At 43.9% G+C, this 23,766-nt stretch overlaps 1 protein-coding gene across 1 annotated transcript in view; it reads left to right on the plus strand.

Moving 5' to 3' along the window:
* The window catches only part of LOC120720346 (immunoglobulin superfamily member 1-like), a 28,211-nt gene extending 13,726 nt beyond the window's left edge, over positions 1–14,485 (plus strand). The window contains exons 4-6 of the mRNA XM_040009989.1: positions 5,501–5,851; positions 12,858–13,196; positions 14,168–14,485. Coding sequence (XP_039865923.1) covers positions 5,501–5,851; positions 12,858–13,196; positions 14,168–14,268 — 791 coding nt within the window. The 3' untranslated portion in view covers positions 14,269–14,485. The remainder of the gene's footprint in view (positions 1–5,500; positions 5,852–12,857; positions 13,197–14,167) is intronic.
* The last annotated feature ends 9,281 nt before the right edge of the window (positions 14,486–23,766 follow it).

The raw sequence follows: 23,766 nt of genomic DNA on the forward strand, positions 1-23,766 counted from the left end.
CCCTTCATGTCAGGAGCTCCGAAACTCTGCCGACGTCAGTCTCCGCCTGATTCAGCAACCGTGAGTGATTATCCCTTTCAATCCTTTTTCTCTTCCCGGCTCCACTCGCTCTCTGTCTGTAACGACAGTTCCGAAGCCACGCTTCGCGCTCTGATCATTACTAGAGTAACTGCGTGTCTGTTCCAAACCCACCGCTAGCCTTCGCCGCGCTTGGGTCTAACCAGCACGCCACACGGGCACGCCGAATTACTGTGTGTGATCCGCCCGACCGTGACAGGATGTCTGAGCCGCATGTAGACCCAGCGGAATTCGAACGGCTGAAAGCCGAAGTATTATATCTTCGCGGTGTGGTGGATCGGATGAGCACAAAGATGGAGTCTCTCACCGAAACTGTCCTCCAGCTTTCCTCTTCCGTCACCTCGCTGCAACGTCAGCCAGCGCCGGTGAGCGCTGAACCCCGGATCGGACTACCCGATAAGTGGAACGGAGTAGACGGCCGGCCTGATGGGTTGCTCGCCACCTTAGACATGATGTTTGAATGTCAACCCACTAAATACGCCACTGCCCGTGCAAAAGTGGCTATGTTAACCTCTCTCTTGTCTGGCCAGGCTCAGGAATGGGCCGCGGCTCTCTACAACAACAAATCTGCAGCGTGTAACGACTATGCTCTGTTTGTGGAGGAGTTAAAAAAGACATTCGTTCCCCCCAGCAGTGAAGTGGAAGTGGAGTCACAGCTGCTTCATCTACGCCAGGGCAATCGACCAGTCTGTTACTTCGCCTCCCAATTCCGTACCCTGGCTGCCAAGCTACAATGGGGAGATGCTTCTCTGCGCTCCATCTTTCTAGAGGGACTGGCTGATTACATCAGGGATGAGATGGCTGGCCGTGAGGCCCCAAAGACCTTGGACGAGGCCGTGGACCTTGCCCTGAAGATCGACCAACGTGTGATGTTGCGGCCTCGCCACGCCCCTCGGGCCTCCAAACCCTTCCAGCCTCAGCGGACCACGTCGTCGCGACCTCCTCCCCCCTCTGATGGAGCCACGGCTAGCCCAAGCAGCACATCCAGCGAGGAGCCCATGCAGCTGGGTGGGCTCCCCAAAGAGGAGAAAGAGAGACGCTGGCGTGAGGGCCTCTGCGCCTACTGTGGATCAGCGCGACACCGCCGTCCCCAGTGCCCGCTACGGCCGGGAAACGACGACGCCAGGTAGACTGCGGGGGTGTCCCACCTGGCCCTTCCCACTCCTCTGACCCCTCTCGTTTTCTGTTACCGGTCACATTCCACCTGAAACACCAACAGCTCTCATCCGAAGCCCTCCTGGACACCGGAGCTGCCGAGAACTTCATCGACCAAAAACTAGCCTCTCGGCTTCGCATCCCATTGACTTCCGTCGACCGATTCTTCCCGGTGACCTCAGTAGACGGGCGACCACTCCAACCCTACCCGGTCCAGTTCCAGACCCAGCCAGTCCGCATGTCTGTCGGGGATCATCAGGAGGAGATCCGGTTTCTAGTAGTCTCGGCCTCTTCCTCTCCTCTCATCCTCGGATACCCCTGGTTCCGTCAACATGACCCCCACGTCTCCTGGTCTTCCTGCCGGATCCTGGACTGGGGTCCCCAGTGTTCACGCCGCTGCCTTCTCTTCCGGACTGGACAGGACTCAAAGTCAGAAGAGGCGTCACCCCCGGAGCCCATCGATCTGGATAAGATCCCTCCGGCTTACCACGACCTGTCCGAGGCCTTCAGTAAGAGGCGGGCCTCTGCTCTCCCTCCTCATCGCTCCTACGACATGGCCATCGAGCTCCTCCCGGGAGCGGTCCCTCCTCGTGGTCGCCTGTTCTCGCTGTCACCCGCAGAGAACAAAGCCATGGAGGAGTATGTCGCTGAGGCTCTCCAACAGGGCTTCATTCGCCCTTCTACCTCCCCTGCAGCTGCGGGGTTCTTCTTTGTAAAGAAGAAAGACGGCGGGCTTCGCCCCTGTATAGACTACCGGGGCTTGAACAAAATCACTGTTAAGAACCGCCATCCTCTTCCTCTGCTATCCACCGCACTCGATTCCCTCTCCCAGGCCTGCATCTTCACCAAACTAGACCTACGCAGCGCTTACAATTTGGTGCGGATTAGAGAAGGGGACGAATGGAAGACGGCCTTCATCACCCCTCACGGGCACTGGGAGTATCTGGTGATGCCCTTCGGCCTCTGCAACAGCCCTGCTGTCTTCCAACACCTGATCAACGATGTCTTGCGGGACATGCTGGGCCGGTGGGTGTTTGCCTATCTGGATGACATCCTGATCTACTCCCGCACTGAAGTGGACCATATTCGCCATGTGCGGGCCGTGCTAAGCAGGCTGCTCGAGTACCAGCTGTTCTGCAAACTGGAAAAGTGTGCCTTCCATCAACGGTCCACTACCTTCCTGGGCTTCACCGTCTCCTCCAATGGCCTGACCATGGACCCGCAAAAGCTCCAAGCCGTGACCCAGTGGCCTCAGCCCTCCAGCCTTAAGCAGCTACAGAGCTTCCTGGGCTTCGCCAATTTTTATCTGCGCTTTATCCGCAATTTCAGCACCATTGTCGCGCCACTGACATCCCTCACTAAACCAGCTAACCTGCCCAGGCCCTTCTGCCTCCCCCCTGGTGCGAAACAGGCATTCCGAGACCTTATCCGTCGGTTTGCTACCGCTCCCGTCCTGCTCCACCCTGATCCTGCCGGAGATTTTGTGGTGGAGGTGGATGCCTCCGAAGTTGGCGCTGGCGCCGTCCTCTCTCAACATGGCCCGGATGGAAAACTTCACCCATGCTGCTATTTTTCGAGGAAGTTCTCTGACACGCAGCGACGGTATGGGGTCGGCGACCGGGAACTCCTGGCCATCAAGTGGGCCCTGGAAGAATGGCGGCATTGGCTCCTGGGAGCGAAAGAACCTTTTCTGATCTGGACTGATCATCAGAACCTGATCCATATTCGTTCTGCCAAGCAGCTCAACCCAAGGCAGGCCCGTTGGGCCTTATTCTTCGAACCGTACAACTTCCACCTCGCCTACCGCCCTGGCTCCAAGAACACCAAGGCAGACGCCCTCTCCAGGCAGTTCGCCCAGGACGACTTCACGTCAGACCCTGGACCCATCCTACCGTCTCATTGTTTCGCTGCCCCCCTTAGGTGGCCCTTGGAGGACTCTATCCGGGATGCCCTGGCCACTGAACCGCCTCCGCCGGACACCCCAGCTGGGAGGCTCTATGTGCCATCCCGGTGCCGTCAGGAGGCCTTGCTCTGGGCTCACTCCTCCCCGCTCTCTGGTCACCCAGGGCCCGACAGGACCCTCCAGCTCCTCCGTCGTGCCTTCTGGTGGCCCTCCATGACTCGGGACGTCCGTGACTTCGTTTCCGCCTGTGACACCTGTGCTCGGGCCAAGTCCTCCACCCAGCCGCCCGCTGGCGACCTTCACCCTCTCCCTGTGCCGAGACGTCCCTGGTCCCATGTCGGCCTTGACTTTGTTACCGGCCTCCCATCTGTGGACGGTCTTGACACCATCCTCACCTTTGTGGACCGGTTTTCCAAGGCGGTGCACCTGGTCGCCCTGGCCGGCCTCCCCTCCGCCAAACGAACGGCCGAGCTCCTCCTGGACCACGTCGTCCGGCTTCACGGGTTCCCCATGGACATAGTCTCCGATCGGGGGCCCCAGTTCACTGCCAGGTTCTGGAAGGCCTTCTGCCGCCTGGTTGGAGCATCTCCCAGCCTCTCGTCCGGCTATCACCCTCAGACCAATGGACAGGTTGAACGGACCAATCAACAGTTGGGGCGCTTCTTACGGTGCTTCGTCTCCGCCCAACCGTCGCTATGGCCTCGTTACCTGGTGTGGGCTGAGTTGTCTCATAACCTTCACATCTCTTCCGCCACCGGCCTCTCGCCCTTTGAGGTCTGTCATGGTTTTCATCCTCCTATCTTCAGCCATCAGGAAGCGGAGGTCGACGTGCCTGCTGCTGAACGGATGGTCCGCCGCTGTCGCCAGGCCTGGATCAAGGCGCGGGCTGCCATTTCCCGGGCCAACGCTCTGTACACCCGGCAGCATCGTCGCCGCCACCGCCCGGGTCGCCCCTTCCAGCCGGGGGACCGCGTCTGGCTCTCCACAAAGCACCTGCGGCTGCGCGGTGAGTCCAAGAAGCTCGCTCCTCGGTTCGTCGGCCCGTACGAAGTCACTGCCCGGCTCAACCCCGTGGCTTACCGTCTCCGGCTTCCGCCCGCCATGAAGGTCCATCCGGTTTTCCACGTCTCGCAGCTCAAGCGGCACGTCGCTTCCCCGCTGGCGCCCCCCTCCCGGGCCCCGCCCCCGCCCAGGATCATCGATGGGGGTCCTGTCTACACTGTCCGTCGGATCTTGGACTCCCGTCCCCGGGGCCGGGGGGTCCAGTATTTGGTGGACTGGGCCGGCTACGGCCCTGATGAGCGCTCCTGGGTACCGTCCCGCTTCATCTTGGATCCTTCCCTCATCTCGGATTTCCGCCGCCGCCGTCCTGGCCCGTCGGGTGCCGGTCCTCGAGGGGGGGGTCCTGTCAGCCGGTGATCGGCTGTGATCAGCTGATCACGGGGCCGGGGTTAAAAGAGAGACGCCACCCACCTGTTCGCCGCTCAGACATCATTCCCTTCGTGTCAGGAGCTCCGAAACTCTGCCGACGTCAGTCTCCGCCTGATTCAGCAACCGTGAGTGATTATCCCTTTCAATCCTTTTTCTCTTCCCGGCTCCACTCGCTCTCTGTCTGTAACGACAGTTCCGAAGCCACGCTTCGCGCTCTGATCATTACTAGAGTAACTGCGTGTCTGTTCCAAACCCACCGCTAGCCTTCGCCGCGCTTGGGTCTAACCAGCACGCCACACGGGCACGCCGAATTACTGTGTGTGATCCGCCCGACCGTGACAGAAACATTTCTCCCACTGAAAATGTTACATCCAGATGAACAGAATTGACTTTTGGAGATTTACTTACCTGGATGATTGAGCATGCATCAAGATGAATTTGGTGGTGAAAAATGTTTGTTATGTTAATTTAACAGCTGTTAAAACTGACCGGTCAATATTGACCGGGAACACTAAACACTAACGGTGGTGGGGGTGAATTATGTGGGCAACAGAAAAAAAATGTTATAGATTATATTTATGTGAAATATGTGTATACTGATTTTGAAACATTTTATCTACATGTAACACCTGCATATGTGTTTTTTTAAGAAAATTTCTATAAATATGCCCCTAAGAAACTTACTGTGTCTTATATTGAGAGGGCTGCTTTCTCTCACACATTATGGTCACATGTTGTTGTTGCTGTGGAAGCTAACATCTTGTAGTTTCTGACACTTTGCATGTTTAACATGAGGCTAAAATTCTCCCTCATTGAGTCACACTAAAATCTCAAATGTAAAACGAAATAAACAAAATATTTAAAGTCAATCATTCTGATCATAATTGTACTTTGACCTTTAACCTCTCTGCTCTGTGTTGTTTGCTCTTTCAGCCCAGAAAATCATCACAGCTGTGCCTGGACAGGACGTCACTCTGACATGTCGAGCTCCAAACAACGACAACAACAACAACATCAGATCTGCACACTGGAGCAGAGCTGGTCTGGGAGATAAATATGTGCTTTTGTACCAGGGTGGACAGTTTGTTCCAGATCACCAGCATCCATCTTTTAAGAACCGGGTGGATCTGCAGGACAGACAGATGAAGGATGGAGACGTGTCTTTGATTCTAAGAAATGTGTCGATTGCTGATATTGGAACATACGAGTGTCGTGTTTACGTGACAGAAAGACACTCATGGGAGATCATCAGCAACACCACCCTTACTGTTGTTGTTTGTCCAGGTGAGTGAGTAGAGTTGAGTGTGTGTGTGATCAGAGGTGAAGCTGCTTCCTGGTTGTTGATGTTTGTTTGTTGTATGGATGAGCTGGTGGATGTCAGAGGTAGACAGATGTTTCTCCAGCTGTTGTCTTTGTGGCTGGTAGTCTAGAGTTGTAGAGCAGCATTGTTTGGGTAAGGTTAGAGCAGAAACAAAGACATTTATGAATCAGTCTCTTCTTCTCTTGCTCTCTAACTCGTCTGTACACGTGTGGGGAAACTCAATGTTAAAGCCTACAGCTGGAGGGGGAGGGGAGGGGAGGGGTGAAGCTGGTGGTTGTGAGTCTGTGAAAGTGAATCCTGCCGGTGCCCTGAGATCTGTGTTATGTCTCGGCACAGGGAAAAGAATCACAACTCACAATAATTTCTAATATAAGCTTCAGTGCATTTTCTTAGATTACTGTGTGAGCATCTGACCTGCTGCTCTTTGTTGAATTGGTCAACTGAATTTAAGTTGTTAGTTGTAGCCAGATGTGCAACTGCACAACTGTCAGAGGCAGATGAAACAATGGTCTTATTTCATGTTACATCTCTCTTCACTTGCATCCCAGTTACTGCATTCAAGGTAGTTCGTAAGAAATTACAGGATGACCCCAACCCTAGCAACAGGACCACTCTCAGCACCAACCAAATGTGTTTGCTTTTAGAACTGTGTCTTCATTCCACATATTTTACAGTACTACAAGCAGAAACATTGGTGTTGTTACGTCTGCGCTCGCAGGCCTTGCTGGTTCAGAGACTTATCACCGTTAACAAAGAGCGACAAAGAGAGATCAATTGGTTTTTCACTTGCAAGGGAAGACCACTGGACCAGGGTCCTGGAGGCTCCTCACCCGAGCAAATGGTAAATGGCCTGTATTTGTAAAGCGCTTTACTTAGTCCTTAACGACCCGAAATTGGTTTACACTACATTGATTAACCCATTCACACACTGGTGATGGCAAGCTACATTGTAGCCACAGCTGCCCTGGGGCACACTGACAGAGGCGAGGCTGCCGGACACTGGCGCCACCAGGCCCTCTGACCACCACCAGTAGGCAACAGGTGAAGTGTCTTGCCCAAGGAAACAACGACCGAGACTGTCCAAGCCGGGGCTTAAACCGGCAACCTTCTGATTATAGATGAACTGCCAACTCTTGAGCCATGATCACCCATTGCAAACTCCAACTTCAGCCCCTGCTTACAGTCCTTTTATTGAAATGACACAACCTCCCATTGTAAAACCCCTATGGTGTCATAAAAGTTAAAAAAAGTGTATGTGTGTGTGCATGCATGTGCGAGCACGTGTGTGTGTATGTGTGTGTGTGACTTCCTGGTGATCACAAAAGGGTCACCTCCCCTCACCCCTGTATATGGCTTCTCCTTTAACAGTCCACCATATAGAGATTGACAGACCATGTGACTTTCGTGCATTGCATTGTGGGTACAAGTGGCAACAAAATCAAAAAACTGCATGAAACACTAGCATTTCCAGCACTGGTAATCATTAATTCTGCGTTTTTAATCCCTACTTGCATTTTATTTGCCCCAAAAACAGTTATGTACAAAACGACGGAGAACTCGGCAGGTCCATACAAAGACAGAGTTAATGAAAAGGCAAAATAAAGTACGAGGAAAAAAATCAAAGGACTTAAACGGTTAGAGCCATATGAACATACAGGGTAGGTCTGTGAAGGTTCTCAGTCATCCAGGTCATCGTAGTCTAAGGAGCTTGTAAAGAAAAGCGTCTGGACTTCTTTAACTTGCTTGAAGACGTTTCACTTCTCATCCGAGAAGCTTCTTCAGTTCTAAGGTCAAATGGTGGAGATTCCCACATTTAAGCCCTGTGGGAGTGTCCCCCTGAGAGGGACAAAAGTACACCCTAATTAACCTCTACCTAATCACATGAGCCAAGGTGTGAAAACGGGTGTGGGTCACAATCAGCCAGGGTTTCGGGTGAGCTCATTGTGAAACCTAGCCCCACCCTATCATGTGATTTCCTGAGGTCACATGGCCCAGGGTGAAAAAGGCAGCAACAAGTTTAATATTCAGAAACCTAAAGTATGTATCAGCAGCAGAATGGAGCTAAAAATAAATGTTTGTTTCAGTTCTATGAAGCTTTGAGTATTTTGGATTAGTAGCACTGCTGTGTTTGTTGCATCATATTGCTGTAATTGTTTATATGCTTTATATATTCTGAGGTAAGTTGATCTATAGTGTTACATCATATTCTATAAGGATGTTATGTGTTTGTATACTTTCTGCCCAGTTTGACCCATTTAGCAGAAGTCCGCCTGATTAAGGCTCTGATATCTATTCTGTATGACTTAAAGCAGTTATGACATGGTCTGATTTTCTCACCCAATAAAGGAATATTTAATATATCAGTCTACTCTTCATTTTATCAGAAACAGTTATCACAGCTCGTACATTTCGTTTTATACATATCTAATCTTTGAGCCAAATGTAATGTTATGCTAACATACTGAAAGAACAATATTTGTCTCTTATATATAATACATCTATATATACACTGTCAAAGATACTTGTCTTTCAGTGAAGATTCAATGTGATAGGAAATATAAATGACTGCAACTTGAATCTTTGACACAGAGTTCAAGCTCACTGCTGTACTATATCATAATAATCTGACAATAACTATAATGTTGGCCATATTATATTTACATTACCAGAGTAAGATGATTTTATTCTCATGAACAACATTAGCTAATTGTTATTTACTAACTAATCTTGACATGACTGTTCAGTATAGAAAAGAAGCCCAACTACCATGTTTTACAGTCCCGTGGTCTCAGCCTCAGATACTCAACTAATCAAAGTGATGTCATAACAAAAATTAATGACCAAAAAACATTTTTTTCTCCTTCATTTCTGTCAAACAGTGTTGTATGAAACATATCATGAGTGCTAGGCAACCTGAGCAGCGCGACGAAGGCTAGACCGTCCCATTTCAAAACCCAACCCAGACAAAAAATTTTAAATTTGTTGAAATGTATTTGATGTTTATTGTATTTTATGCTTTTAGTAGTGATTTTAAAAGATTAGCCAAGACAAACCAGGTGTGCAGCAAACACAGTTGTCTGCTGGAGGTATGTTAACTTAATATATCTGACATTTAAAAAAGCACTAAAAGAGAGACAGCCTGTACCTCGAACCTCTGATGTAGAGTTTTAAAACAACTGTTTGTGTAGCAGACAATTAAAACTTCTCAGGCTCTTCACCTACTCACACAAACATTGTTCACAGCCGCTCGTCAGTGGAAATAAAGAGCACCTGCTGCTACTTCCTCTTTTATACCCTCCATTGGGTCCCCTGGGTCCTAAAGCCTTCCCCATTACATTTCTTTGTAATTGTTTATGTTTAAGTTGTTTATTGCTGGTTTTTAGTTTGTTTTTTGTCTGTTAGGGAGCTGACACAGTCTCAATGGAGATGGGTTTTTTGGGGGGGTAGCAGAAGGAGAGAAGCTGCAGAGAGGCGTGTAAGACTGCAACTCTGCTTCCTGGTCCCAACTCTGGATAGTCATATTTTGGGGGGTTTAATAAATTTGTCCATATTTCTAGAAATGAGAGCTGCTCCATCCAAAGTGGGATGGATGCCGTCTCTCCTAACAAGACCAGGTTTCCTCCAGAAGGTTCGCCAATTATCTATGAAGCCCACATCGTTTCTGGGACACCACTCAGACAGCCAGCAATTTAAGGAGAACATGCGGCTAAACATGTCACTCCTGGTCTGATTGGGGAGGGGACCAGAGAAAACTACAGAGTCCGACATTGTTTTGGCAAAGTTGCACACCGATTCAATATTGATTTTAGTGACCTCTGATTGGCGTAACCATTGGATTGCCAACGTGAATTATGGTTTTACTGAATTTACGTTTACCCTTAGCCAGCAGTTTTAAATTTCCCTCAATGTCGGCTGCTCTGGCCCCTGGAAGACAATTGACTATGATTGCCATTGTCTCTAGCTTCACATGTCTCAGAACAGAATCACCAATTACCAGAGTTTGACCCCCGGCGGGTGTGTTGCCGAGTGGGGAAAAACAGTTAGACACATGAACAGGTTGGTGGTGTACCTGGGGCTTCTGTTTAGGACTATGCTTCCTCCTCACCGTCACCCAGCCGCCCTCTTTCCCCAGCTGCTTGGGGTCTGCCGGGGAAAAGCTAGCGGGGCCTATGCTATCTTCGGCTGCACCAGCTACAGGGGCCTGGCTAGCTACAGGTGAATGAAGGGTCCGAAGCCGAGTCTCCAATTTAGTAATCCTGGCCTCCAGAGCTACAAATATGCTACATTTGTTACGGATACCATTACTACTAAAGGAGGCCGAGGAGTAGCTAAACATCTGACACAATGAGCAGGAAAGTGCAGTAGGGACAGGTGAAGTAGCCATGGTGCTAACGAGTCGGCCACGAGCTAAGCTAAGCTAGCGAAACAGTACAGAGACAGTGGGTGAATACTTTGGCTATAAATTAGTTAGTGAGTACACAGAAAGTGTGCTTCGGATAAAGCACGTGAAGATTATACTATGAAAAAATAAAAGTAAAAAAATAAAATAAATAAATAAATAAAATAAAAAAAAGAAAAGTAAAAGTATCTGCTAAGCAGATAAGCTACTCAGAAACACCACTGTGTTTGAGCAGAAACAGGAAGTGATACCCTACCACAGAGCGAGTGAACACCAAGTGCCACCAAGAGTCAGGAAGGAAGCAAGTCGATATAGATGTACAGATACCACTGTCAAAGGAAAAGTATAGTTTGGGCAGAAAGTAAGAACTTCTGGTTATTATCAGTAGAATACGAACAGGCCACTGCTTTTTAAATGGTAGTCTTTATGGGTTGTGTGATGGTGCAATGCTATGGAGACGGTTGAGCATGTGCTTCTTAGTTGTAGGAAGTATGCAAGGTTCTCTATAATAAAAACGATTATTAAAACGATTTTATTTACTAAACACCTCTGGCTGTTCTCCTTTCATTCTGTTCTGGACCCATTTGTTACCAGTCCCCACACACACCCCTAGATCTTCATCGTAGGGACATAACAACCGCTATTATGTCTCTGTTCAGCACTTTCAACGACACTTGATGTCCTTTAAATGTGCTATATAAGTAAAGATGACTTGACTTTACTTGAAAACAATTCACGGATCACATTAACTTGGTGGGCCGACACATCAAATTCAGCTGGGAGGATATGAGAATAGTGGCAGGTTAGCCTTCTAAGACTGTGAGTAATGGAGGACATCTAAAAGCTCATGTGTACCATAAATCTACTGTAAGCGCTGAGTAAATGTTGTTATCCAAGCTCGACATTTGTCAAAACTGGGAAGGCACCTAAGGAAAGCTCCAGGAGAGAAGGACAACTGCTGACTAAAACCTGTAGCGAAAACCTGTAGTGATCCCAAACGTGTCAAGAGTATCAGAACAGTTGACACACATTTTTTTTCTAAACAACGGGTCTCTGTGGCTTTTAAACCCCAAAACACGCTACATAAAAAATTGGTCTTCCCCAAGGATCGGGTCCTCCGACACAAACAGAGTAACATAGTGTACGTACGCTGTTAAGTGCCAGGATGATTGCCCGGATTTATACATTGGGGAAACCAAACAACCTCTGGCAAAGCAGATGCCACAACACACAAGAGCTACCTCATCAGGCCAGGACTCTGCAGTCTACAGGCCAGTGGACACTCTTTCAATGATGAGGATGTACACATCCTGGACAGGGAGGAACGCTGGTTTGAGCAGGAAGTCAAGGAGGCCATTTACGTGAAAAGGGAAAGACCATCTCTGAATCGAGGAGGGGGACTAAGGGTACATCTTTCACCATCTTACAATACTGTGATTGTAGCCATTCCCCAACTCTCTGTGAATGGTACTCATGGTCATTTATCAGTGGTTTTTGTCTTGGCAATGTCCTTAATTAATGATCAAGGAATTGACCTCACAGCCTATTGTTCATTCAGTGGACTAGATTCAGTTATTGTGTAAATGTTCTCTTTATAAGGTTGGGGAAACCTGCAGTCACTTGGTTGACTGATGAAATGTTTCTCCTACTGAAAAATTTACATCCAGATGAACAGAATCAATCTTTTGGGACCTTACATGCAATGTTTATATTTGCAGTTTATCAGATTCCACTAAGGAGTCATTATCTTTAAATCTAAGCTCTCTTTTTCCTCTCCTGTCCTTTCTTCCTTATCTTTCTCTATTGCTGAGAGAAGTTAGCTCTCTTTCTTTTTGCTCCCTATGAAATACAGCAGCTGGGCATTTAGCTAGCAACACAATTGTGAGACAAACTGATGATGTTTGTTGAGCTGATAGAAACTTTTCATTTTGAATTACCTGCTACTTAAAATAACCTCACTGCCTTCATGATTCCTTATTTTCTGTAGTGCTAGCAAGATGCTGAACATACAGAAAGTGGTGCACGGTTTCCGGCCCACATTAATCTCACAGTATGAACTATAGGCAAAGACAAAGTCACCAGTCTGTCTGAAAATGTAAAGAAGTAGAAAGTACACATATTTGTTAAAAAATGTAGTGACTCAAAGTAAAATGTACTCAAAAATTTATTACCTCCTTGTTTTGACAGGTAACATGAAAGTTCAATAACAATGAAAATAGCATCACTCTGAACCAATCACATGGCTGGAATAGAGTTAGAGTCACATCAGGTTGGACTGAAGCTGAGTGTAGGAGGAGCAGCCGACAGCTGCACATGTGCAGATGCTGCTGCAGTCACACACACCAGTGTGACAGGAGTGTGAGAGATATTAAAGAGAAAGAGACAACAGAACATGTTCAATCACTTGAAAACATTTAAATAGCTGCTGGATGTTCAGAGGTTCATTAAATCCAACATGACTAAATACTCAAATGTCAAAGGAAATAAACAAAAATATTTAAAGTCAATCATTCTGATCATAAATGTACTTTGACCTTTAACCTCTCTGCTCTGTGTTGTTTCTCTCTCAGACAGGAAAATCATCCCAGCTGAGTCTGTACAGAAGAGCGTCACTCTGACATGTCGAGCTCCAAACAACAACATCACATCTGTACATTGGAGCAGAGCTGACCTGGAAGATAAATATGTGCTTATGTACCACGATGGTCAGTTTGATCCAAAGTACCAGCATCCATCTTTTAAGAACCGGGTGGATCTGCAGGACAGACAGATGAAGGATGGAGACGTGTCTTTGATTCTGAAGGATGTGACGATTAATGACGCTGGAACATACGAGTGTCGTGTCTTAATGGAAGAAACAGACTCGTGGAAGTCCATCAGCATCACCTACCTTCGTGTTGGTACTTCATGTGAGTGAGTAGAGCTGAGTGTGTGTGTGATCAGAGGTGAAGCTGCTTCCTGGTTGTTGATGTTTGTTTGTTGTATGACTAGTGTTTGGAAGGTTACTTTTAAAATGTATTTCACTACAGATTACAGAATACATGCCCCAAAATGTATTTTGTAATGTATTCCGTAACGTTACTCAGAGTAGCGTCTTCTGAATACTTTAGATTATTTAATATATCATTATGCTTTTTACAACTACACTTGAATGCACTATTGCTGTGTGATTTATGACGTTCACTGAAGGTTACTCGCCATACCAATACCAACTAGATTTAAATCTTAATATAAAATGTGTAACAACTGGAGGGGGAGGGGAGGGGTGAAGCTGGTGGCTGTGAGTCTGTGAAAGTGAATCCTGCCGGTGCCATAGCTGGTGAAAACGTACTTAGTGCAGACACAAAACGTCCATCAGCTTCAAAGTGTGTCAGAAAAATGTCCACATGAGAGAGAGAGAGGTCCCATTTTTGTTGTTGTACACAAATCATTTTTGTAACGTTTTTGATGTTATACGGCGTGAAGGGGTGAGAGTGTGGATCCAAATTCAGTATACAGAGACTGTAGAATAATAATAAAATCAAGCTTTTCATTTGGGCTGCACAACAATACAAACAAAGCACCAACATGACATCTGACCCTGAATAACCTCTCACAGGCATGTTAAATTGTATTTTCTAGTTTTATGATTGTTTTTCTATTTTTCGTGGCAGCCATTTTCCAAAACAAGATGTTGGCTGCTATTTTGGTCAGACCACATGTTTCCTGTTCTTGAATGAAAAAACACACAAAAATCCACCTATATGAACATTTTCTTACTTTATAAATAATATAACTTATTTTTAATAACCTGATCTATTTAACTAAAAGAGGAAATGGATTCTGTTCTGTTCTTCACTCATCACCTACCTGACAGCTGACACCTGTTTCTCACCTGCAGGTCCATCAGGAGGACATCCTGCCTGGATAGTTCTGTTAGTTGTTTTGGTTATTATTCTTGTACTTCTTATTGCTTGGTGTATATACATAAAAAACAACTAAAAAACAAAGAATGAGTCATTGTTATCGATAAAGAAGACAGATCATCAAAGAGAGAAAGAAAGTGATGATGTTGAGCTTCATCTTCAATCTCCACAACTAAACTGTGAGTTAGATGATGTGAGGACATAAATGAACTCTCCTGAACATCCAGCAGCCTGCTATAGAGGTCAAACGTCTCTGATTATCATCATGTTCACCATGAAAGCTTCTGCTGTGACCGTGTTTAAAATCATTGTTCTTGTTACTGTGGCCTTTTGGAGTGAGGCCCCCGCCTATATTAATGAAGTGCTCCACTCCTGATTTTGATTTTGTACCAAAGTAAGAGGGTTTGTGCCTTAAAAACCGAACTTTACCTCCAAAATTTTGGAAGACGTTGCTACTCAACTTTGGCGTCTTCACCCTGTGGCTTTCTTTAACCCTTAGATGACCCCACGGGTTGTTTTTCTTCAAAATCTTTAAAATGCAAAGTTGTAATATATTCATATTCCAGGTATTCCTCATAAAATATGTTTGTAACATGAGGCAATTTCTATTTTTATTTATTTTTTTCATTAATTTAAAAAAAATACAGGTTTTGTATCACTACCCCACTCTTCCACAAGTGGGGTCAAAAATGACCCCAAGCAGTTCCTGTGGAATCTTCTATGAAACTTTCATTCTTAGCAACTCTGACTGACCCACTTACACTTCTGATGGATCAAGAATTAATTTTTACACAGTAACATACATGATTTATAGTCAGGGCTGCACATAAGTGGACTGCAGGTGCACATTCACTGTCAAAATAAAAGTATTCCCAGAAATTCAGAGAATATGCGCTTCTTTTGCGGTGGAGGAACACCAAAGTAATTGCTTACAGAGCTTGCTTCTTTGACATCTTTAAGAGTTCTGAACAAATGTCTGTCCTCCTCCAGAACATCTTATGTACGCAAACGAGCGTTCCAACTTCTTATCTGGTACGAGTCTTTTATTTTTATTGTGCACCTGCGGACCATTTATGTGCAGCCCTGTTTATAGTTTCCTGTGCATTTCAAACATTGTCCTTTCTGATATATATTTTTTTATATCTAAAGTAACATGGCTGCTATGAGGCCAGCTAGGATCCCTGTGGACCTTGCCCTACAAATGATCCAGGACGGATGGGATGAAGAGCCCATCCATCCTGGATCATTTGTAGGGCAATACAAATGATAGAATATAATTCTAATAAAACAGAAGAGGTGCTGACATGCACAAACATGGAGGCACAAAGAGTAGCCACAGCCAGGGGAAAAGAGTGGAAAAATATAATCAAACATAAGCTCCTGGCCTTCATTTGATTGACCATTCTTGCAGGAACTGAGAAGAACTGGGATGTACCAGTCGGTGTGTTTTTGGGGAGTCCTCTGCATAACGCATTGTTAAAGGCCACTATGTCAATTCAAAGATTTAAAGATATTGACCGTTTCTTGCACTTTGATGACAAGAGGACCAGAGCCTACCAACTGAAAACAAACCACATGGCAGCTTTTATCTTTGACATTTTTTAGAAATGATTTTTTGCTTGAAAGAGTCATTATTAGTCTTACATAAACAAAATAGTCTGTGAGCTACAAAGACTGAAAATGAGTGAAAAAGCAGCCAGTGTCCAAAGAGAAGCTTCAGAAAGCTGCTCCTGTTTCTTAAGATTTCATATGTGAAAAAAGTCTTTGTTTCCATTCTAAGGAGACAAAGAAGTTAGGGGTGGTTCAAGTCTTTTGCACAGTACTCTGTGGTCAAACTGCAAAACAAAAACTTCCAAATCATCACAGCTGTTTATCAGTTACCACAACAGCTAGAAAAAGAAAATCCCCTAAATTTGCCTAAAGACCTTAATTAAGGTTACACCCATCCGCAGATACACGTCATATAAATAACACATTCCAGCAGCATTTCCCTTCATCAGAACTGATACTTACACTAAGTGTTCCAGGAAACTCCTGCCTTTGTAGCTTGGATTATTTTTAGTTTTTTAATTCTTTATTCATATTTTGCTTTCTGTTATTTCTTAGTGTTTATGGGTCTTTATTTTCTTATTCCTGATGCACATTCCTGGTATTTTATGCCTTTAGTTGCTCCTAAGTTCTTTAAGTTTCTATGTTTCTTTGGGGTTCATGACTTAATTTTGATTTTTTTTCTCCATCTCCTTTATATCGTGTCAGATAAAGTCTGTCAGCAGGAGTTCAGCACTTTCTCTCTGATTATTAACAGTCAGAACAGGAGGACTGTTTTTGTAAATGTGGCTGAAAGTAGCGAGAAGGAAATTCCAAACCACAAACTCACAGACATTGAGGATTGTTCACACATGGCTCTGAGGTCTGTGTGGAACACATTTTAAGGCTTTTATGAACACACACATGTTTATTCAGTTTTGCTTAATGAAGTTTAGACAATAATGATCACACTGATGATCTGACAGTTTCCTTCTGGTTCCTTCCTCTGAGGTCAGAGCCTGAAGATGTTTAAATCAGACACTCTGAAGGTCTTTGAGTGTGGAGAGAGTAAAACATGTGACATCAATGTCTCAAAGTCACAATAATAATAAGAATGTTTCATCTTTATCAAAGTCACATCACATGTTACAAAGTGCTGTCCCACTGCTGTGTGCATCATATGAACATGTGACACCATCGCAGTGTTTAAGTGTTAGAGTGAACTCCTCATCCTCTCCTTCAGTCTGAACCAGGAAGTGATGTCAGCACAGATCAGAGTTTTTCCTCTTTAACTGAATGTTGTAGGTGAAACTTTTAGAGGACACCAGTCAGCTGCTCTGTGATTCTACAGCCTGTGATTCCAGTTTTTACAGATTCAAGAAGATCTGAGGCCGACTCAGTGATCTGCTGTGAGAACACACTCACATGTGACGGAAACCCTCAGAGACACAAAGTAACATTTTAGTGTTTTGTAATAAAGTAACACACTGACACTGATCACAGCTTCACTTTCTCTGAAAGCAGCTTTGAGCAGCAATCAGCAGGATTCTGGTGAACAGCTGTTCAGGTTTAGGACGGAGCTCAGACTGTCCTGGTCACACTGAGCAGCGACTGTTTGCTCATCTGGACTCTTTGTGTTGTGTTTGTGTGTTGTTGTTTGATAGCATCACTGTGTCATATATCATGTACTTTATCTGCTTTATACTTTTCTACATAGATCATAACTAGTTCATGTAGTTGTGCTCTTGCACTGGTTGTTGTGTGTGTGTACTTGTGAAGCAGCACTGGATCAATGCATATAACTGATGTGCACATGTCCAACAGAAGAAGGTCGTCATCGTCTGTCCTGTTCCTTATTCTGTCATTATTGCTCCCAGAAATGTGTTATTATTTCAAACATGTGAAGCTGAACTCTGACACATAACATCAAACAGCTCAGCAACCAGTCGCACATTCAAATGTAACGCAGCTCTTTGAGTGTTTGAACCTGCTGTTGTGTTGCTTTTGTGTGCTGGTGTCACAGATGGCTGCTGCTGCCGTGACAACAAACACACAACCACTGTCATGTTGTCTGATTTAAAGGACATGAAGAGAGCGGAACAACACAGTTTATTTTTTCAATACGACGTCACAATGATGCCATAAAGAGTCACAAAATCACACACTGCATGAAAACATCTTAAAATCTGTAGTTTTACAGGTTATAAAAGCCTAAGATTTCCAGTTCTGCTCCAATCATGTGGGTAAAGATAATAAATACAAAGGTCAAAGGTCAGGGTCACGTGAGGACAAAGCTTTAGTTTCCATCTCCAAACATTAAAACAATATATTAGTCATTGGAGGACATGAACACTCTTTGTTTGAGCTTTTTAAAATATTATTTTTTCAGTGCAACATTATGTGACTTCACACTGACACAAAGATGAATATAGTCAAAGGAGCTTGCAAAGAAAAGCGTCTGGACTTCTTTAAGTTACTTGAAGATGTTTCACCTCTCATCCGAGAAGCTTCTTCAGTTCTAAGGTCAAATGGTGGAGAGTCCCAGATATAAGCCTAGTGGGAGTGACCCCCCACAGAGGGACAAAAGGACACCCTGATGATCCTCTAATCGCCTGAGACAAGGTGTGAAACTGGGCGTGGGTCCCAATCAGCCAGAGTTTCGGGTGAGTTCATTGTGAAACCTGGCCCCACCTTATCATGCGAATTCCTGAGGTCAGATGGCCCAGGATGTGAGTGGGCGTTAAGGCGTCTGGGAAGGGATCTCAAAACTGGATTATAGATGGCAGAGAGTTGGTGTCGTAAACCCCCGCCTCTGTTCAAAGATGGTCGCTCACAGTGGACGTAGATGGCTTCTTTCACTCCTCTTTCAAACCATCTGTCCTCTCTGTCCAAAATGTGAACATTGGCATCCTCGAAAGAGTGTCCTTCATCCTTAAGATGCAGATGGACTGCTGAGTCTTGTCCTGTGGAGGTGGCTCTTCTGTGTTGTGCCATGCGCTTGTGAAGTGGCTGTTTGGTCTCTCCAATGTAGAGGTCTGGGCATTCCTCGCTGCACTGTACAGCATACATCACATTGTTAAGTTTGTGTTTTGGCGTTTTATCTTTCGGGTGAACCAGTTTCTGTCTGAGCGTGTTGCTGGGTCTGAAATGCACCGGGATGTCATGCTTGGAGAAAACTCTCCTGAGTTTTTCTGATACACCGGCTACATAGGGGATGACAATGTTGTTGCGTCTGTCCTTCTTATCCTCCCTCGCTGGTGTCTGGTCTTCTTTTCTGTGCCTCTTTGCTGACTTTAAGAACGCCCATTTAGGATATCTGGGACTCTCCACCATTTGACCTTAGAACTGAAGAAGCTTCTCGGATGAGAGGTGAAACGTAACTTCAAGTAACTTAAAGAAGTCCAGACACTTTTCTTTGCAAGCTCCTTTGACTACGATGACCTGGATGACTGAGAACCTTCACAGACATAAAGATGAATATACTGCACTAGATTTACATATTAACACTGCTGACATCAGCACATGATCTATAAAACCTGATGATGTCATGAGGCTGACGTCAGCATGATGCCATAAAGACATCATGAAACATCAGTAGTAGAGCCCTCTTGTTATCTCCTGTAGTCTGAGTGTAGCCATTACAACAGTGAGACAGCACTGCCACCATGAGGTCAAACTGGAGCATTGCAGGTAATAATTCTCTGCCTGAACACTGTTGGAACATCAGATTTGGTTTTATCAGAGTTAAAGGCAGTAATTAGGCTCCAACCTTGTGCAGAGGCTACACCTGATGTTAATAAAAGTCTTTCTATGCAGCCTTGAATAAATATCTGTGTAATATCAGCGCTTTATGCTCGAGTAGAAAAGCAATTACAGCGGTCCATTTACCATATTTAATGATTTGGGGATGAGGCAAACTCCAGGCTTCATACCTGAACCAGCTAAATGACACTATTTGACTTTTTTATTATCACAGTAGATACCAAACATACGTTTGTACCAAAACTAAACTCAGTTAGCTGTTAGCTTGCTTTTCGTGTAATACATACTATTGGTCATTTTTATGAGTCCCATGATTTCTAATCAGTCGGGAAAAGGACAAAGATGGCAGTCAGTGGACATAGTGGATTAATGAGCTAAAGACACGATTTATAGGTTTCATGGTCTGACTGTGTGGATGCTGAGGTTGTAGCTGTCTGATATTCTGATTTTTCTGATTGTCTGTCACAGTCGACTTTTTTTTGGAGATGATGTATTTGAATGTGAAATTACTTTAAATTTTTGACAAATTTGACAAAATATAGTTTAACATGAATTTTTGAATCCATGTTTACAGACTGTGTCTCGTCAGATTACAAATTTAAATTAATAGTTGAGAGCAGTGAGTTCAGTTAAGTCCACGTATAGAGTATTTAAGTCAGATGGAATGAGAAATCTCAGTGTGGACCATGATATTGATTTTTTTTTAACAGAAGCTCTGTAATTATAATCAATGTTTTCTTCTAATCTTTGTGTTTATTTTATTTTGAACATTAGCATGCATTCTACAAATGTATTTCCCAATTGAAATAAAATCAAGTGGATTGGTGTTTATTTTCAGTTTCAGGCCACAAACTGGTTAATAACCAAAGTGAACACAGTGATGTCTTACACTATAAAGTTTGTGAGGTGAACCGCCCTAAAAATCTCAGAGGAGCTTCTGGCTCAGTCTTAAAGCAGTGATTGGTTTATTTGTGGTTTGTCCTGGTCCCTGCTCATGTTCTGTATTAAAGGATCATTTTTCCTTTTTCCTTGTTGTTGGTCTTTGTTTGTCTCATACGTGGTAAATTTGTGTGTGTGTCAGATCTCAGAAATAAAAGAAAAATTTGCAACATGTTTCATTTCATTTTCATTTCTGTGTGCATGTAAGACCAGCCACCAGTGATTCTACAGTGTTTATGGTTTTGCTATTAGACAAACTAAACAATTGGAGAGTTACACACAGACTGTTTATTACGGTGGCCCCTAGAGACAAAGCACACGCAAAATACAAAACACATGCAAAATACAAAGCACATGCAAAATACAAAGCACATGCAAAATACAAAACAAATGCAAAATACAAAGCACATGCAAAATACAAAACACACGCAAAATACAAAACACATGCAAAATACAAAACACACGCAAAATCCAAAACACATGCAAAATACAAAACACATGCAAAATACAAAGCACACGCAAAATATAAAACACACGCAAAATATAAAACACACGCAAAATACAAAACACATGCAAAATCCAAAACACACGCAAAATCCAAAGCACACGCAAAATACAAAGCACAACGGAAGTGCTCCAGGACGCTAGGGGCAGTGTTGAGCTCGATTTGCAAAATAAACGGCAAATTTGTTGCAAACACACGGAGATGGATACCAGCAGAAAACACCAGCAAGGATAGACCAACCACGCCTCATAATAAAGGTAATGTGCAAACTGTTGTTAGTTTGATTGTTGTTGTTTTTTTATTACTATGAACGCTTGGTTTATGCTTTGCTCATGGAGAACTGGTTTAAAAAAATGGATAAAAGTATGAAAACGTCATGTTTTAGCGATTTCTGTCCCTTGCTAAACATAAAAAGTAGCATGCTGTGCCGTTTATATACATATATAGAATGAAAGTTAAGATAAAATATGTAATCTTATTTGAATATTTTGCTCTGAGTAATTGATTGAAAAACATTCTCATGGTCAAACAAGTATTTGCAAGTGAGGTTATAAAAATCTAAGTGTAATGTTTTTGGTTCAGGAGTCTTAATGTAAGATGTGAAATACTTGTATTTTCTGTGGGTTGTAGTGAATCTTAATTTTGTAAAACATTTGATGGGGTCATTTTTACAGATGTACTGTCCCTTCTGTGGACACCTCTTGGCAGACAGTCCTGCCTTTTGTAGTCTATGTGGTAAAAACATCAAGTTTTTAAAGGACATCACCAGCACTGTGTCGAGAAATCCTGCCCTTGGTGAAGAGGCAGCAGCTCTTCCATCTACCAGTTCCAGCATCCTGACTGGCACAACTATACAGACTACACAGGGTAAAAAACATATTTGTATTAAATAAATCTTCTTAACTGTCCGTTTCCTAAAATAATAATTTTTTTTTCTGTTTATAGCTGGGAAATCATTAGTGGAGTCATTTAGAAAATTTAGGGATGTGAAAGAAAGGGAAAGAAAGGCATTTTTTTCAAAGAAACACCAGGAACAGAAGGACCAGAAACCAATTAAGGTATGTCATAAATTTTAACGTGGAAGTTGACCACTTTTGTTGCTAATACAAAATCCAAATTACCTGTAGCACTGCCAAGGCATCGCTGTAAATTTCCATATGCATATGAAAGGAACTGTATATATTGCAAGGGTGGCCAACTATGTCCTCTACAGCTATGGACCCCCCCAGACTATCTCTGTTTAATTTACTTTGAGGCTGATTGCTGTTTATTACCTGCATATGGTGTGTTCAGCTAATCACAACCTTGGACATTAGTGTTTCTCGGGGAACGTTGAAGAAACTAGAAACGATCTAGTTGCCGCTCTTGGGGATTGTAGTTCACCACTGATACAGGGCTTACAATTGTTAACCTGATCAGAATTTCTTAATTGTCAGCCTTTGGTCAACATTCCTTCAATAATATATGCCCCCTGTTAAAACTATATTTAGTCGCTAATGTTGTCTTTTGAGTCACAGCACAGCTGGATCACAACTACAGATCAGAAATAAAATGGAAGACAGGGAACACCATGTAGGAGCAAAGATGTAAAAACATGTTATTGTTAATCTCATTCCTAGATACAGATTGGCATCATGAGAAGGACCAGTGATGGTATAAGACCTGTTTGAGGAAAGTCACTTCCAGTTGATGTTCATTCTCACTGGTCAACTGAGCAAATCTTGTCTGCCGGCGTGAAAAAACATAAGGACTTTAACCAGGACATGGCCGATGGACCCTATGTACTGCTATACCCTGATGCAAGGGAAGTTAACACAATTCCTGGAACCAACACCCCTTTCAACATCCAAAAATACAAGGATGCCATAGGGAAGGCCTATCAAAGAGTAACTCTCTACATTTGCAACCATGATGACTTCTTAAATTATGGTTAGTGATTCTGATAATGCAGTGACAATCATAAATTTTCGATATTAAAAATAATTCAAGATTTTTCAAAAAAATGTTGATCAGAGAGTGACATGGTTTTGCCACAGATTTTAAATATATTTAAATTGTGATTTATAGCCAAAGTGTTCTATATGTTTGCTAATTGTTCGATATAGCTTTCAATACATACATATATTTAAATTAGACTGTATGTTTTGAATCATTGAATATTTGCAGATTGCAACACAGAGTGTGAATCTGAAGAGGACAATGAAGTTCAAGTAAAAGCAGTAGAAAGCCCACTGTCGGACACTGTGGTTAGTCTTTTTTTCTTTACCATTGTTTTGTGTGTGTGTGTGTGTGTGTGTGTGTGTGTGTGTGTGTGTGTGTGTGTGTGTGTGTCTGTGTTTGTATACACCAATATAATCAAGAAAAGTTTAAAGTTTTAAAAAGTGCTGTTAAGCTTATTTTACTACTTATCAGGTATGGGATTTTCCAGATAATCACAGCACCCCGGAAAGAGCACCTTCAAGAAATAGGTAAGTTTTGTATTGTGGAGGATACACTGCGGCGACCGTGAATAGTGAGGAGCCAAAATACATTATTATGTATTATATTGTAAATTCTGAAATTATTTAAATTCTTTACAGGGGGTCAAACTTGCAAACTTCTTCTGAAGTAAGACTCTGAAAAATGTCATTAATAATTGTCATACAGGCTACAAACATAAAATATATTAACTGTTCATATATTTTTGATATTTAGACTCAAGGTCCCTGCTACAGGTATGTTTTGGACACAGAAATTTGTGTATTGAGACACTAGACCAATAAAATCTTAGTTAACTTTAGATTTTAAGAAATGTTCTACTTTGCCCACTAAATGTTTTTTATTGCAGCACATAACCAAGTG

Source organism: Simochromis diagramma, unplaced genomic scaffold (genome assembly GCF_900408965.1).
Source record: "Simochromis diagramma unplaced genomic scaffold, fSimDia1.1 OVJJ01000578.1, whole genome shotgun sequence".
Lineage (NCBI taxonomy): Eukaryota > Metazoa > Chordata > Actinopteri > Cichliformes > Cichlidae > Simochromis > Simochromis diagramma.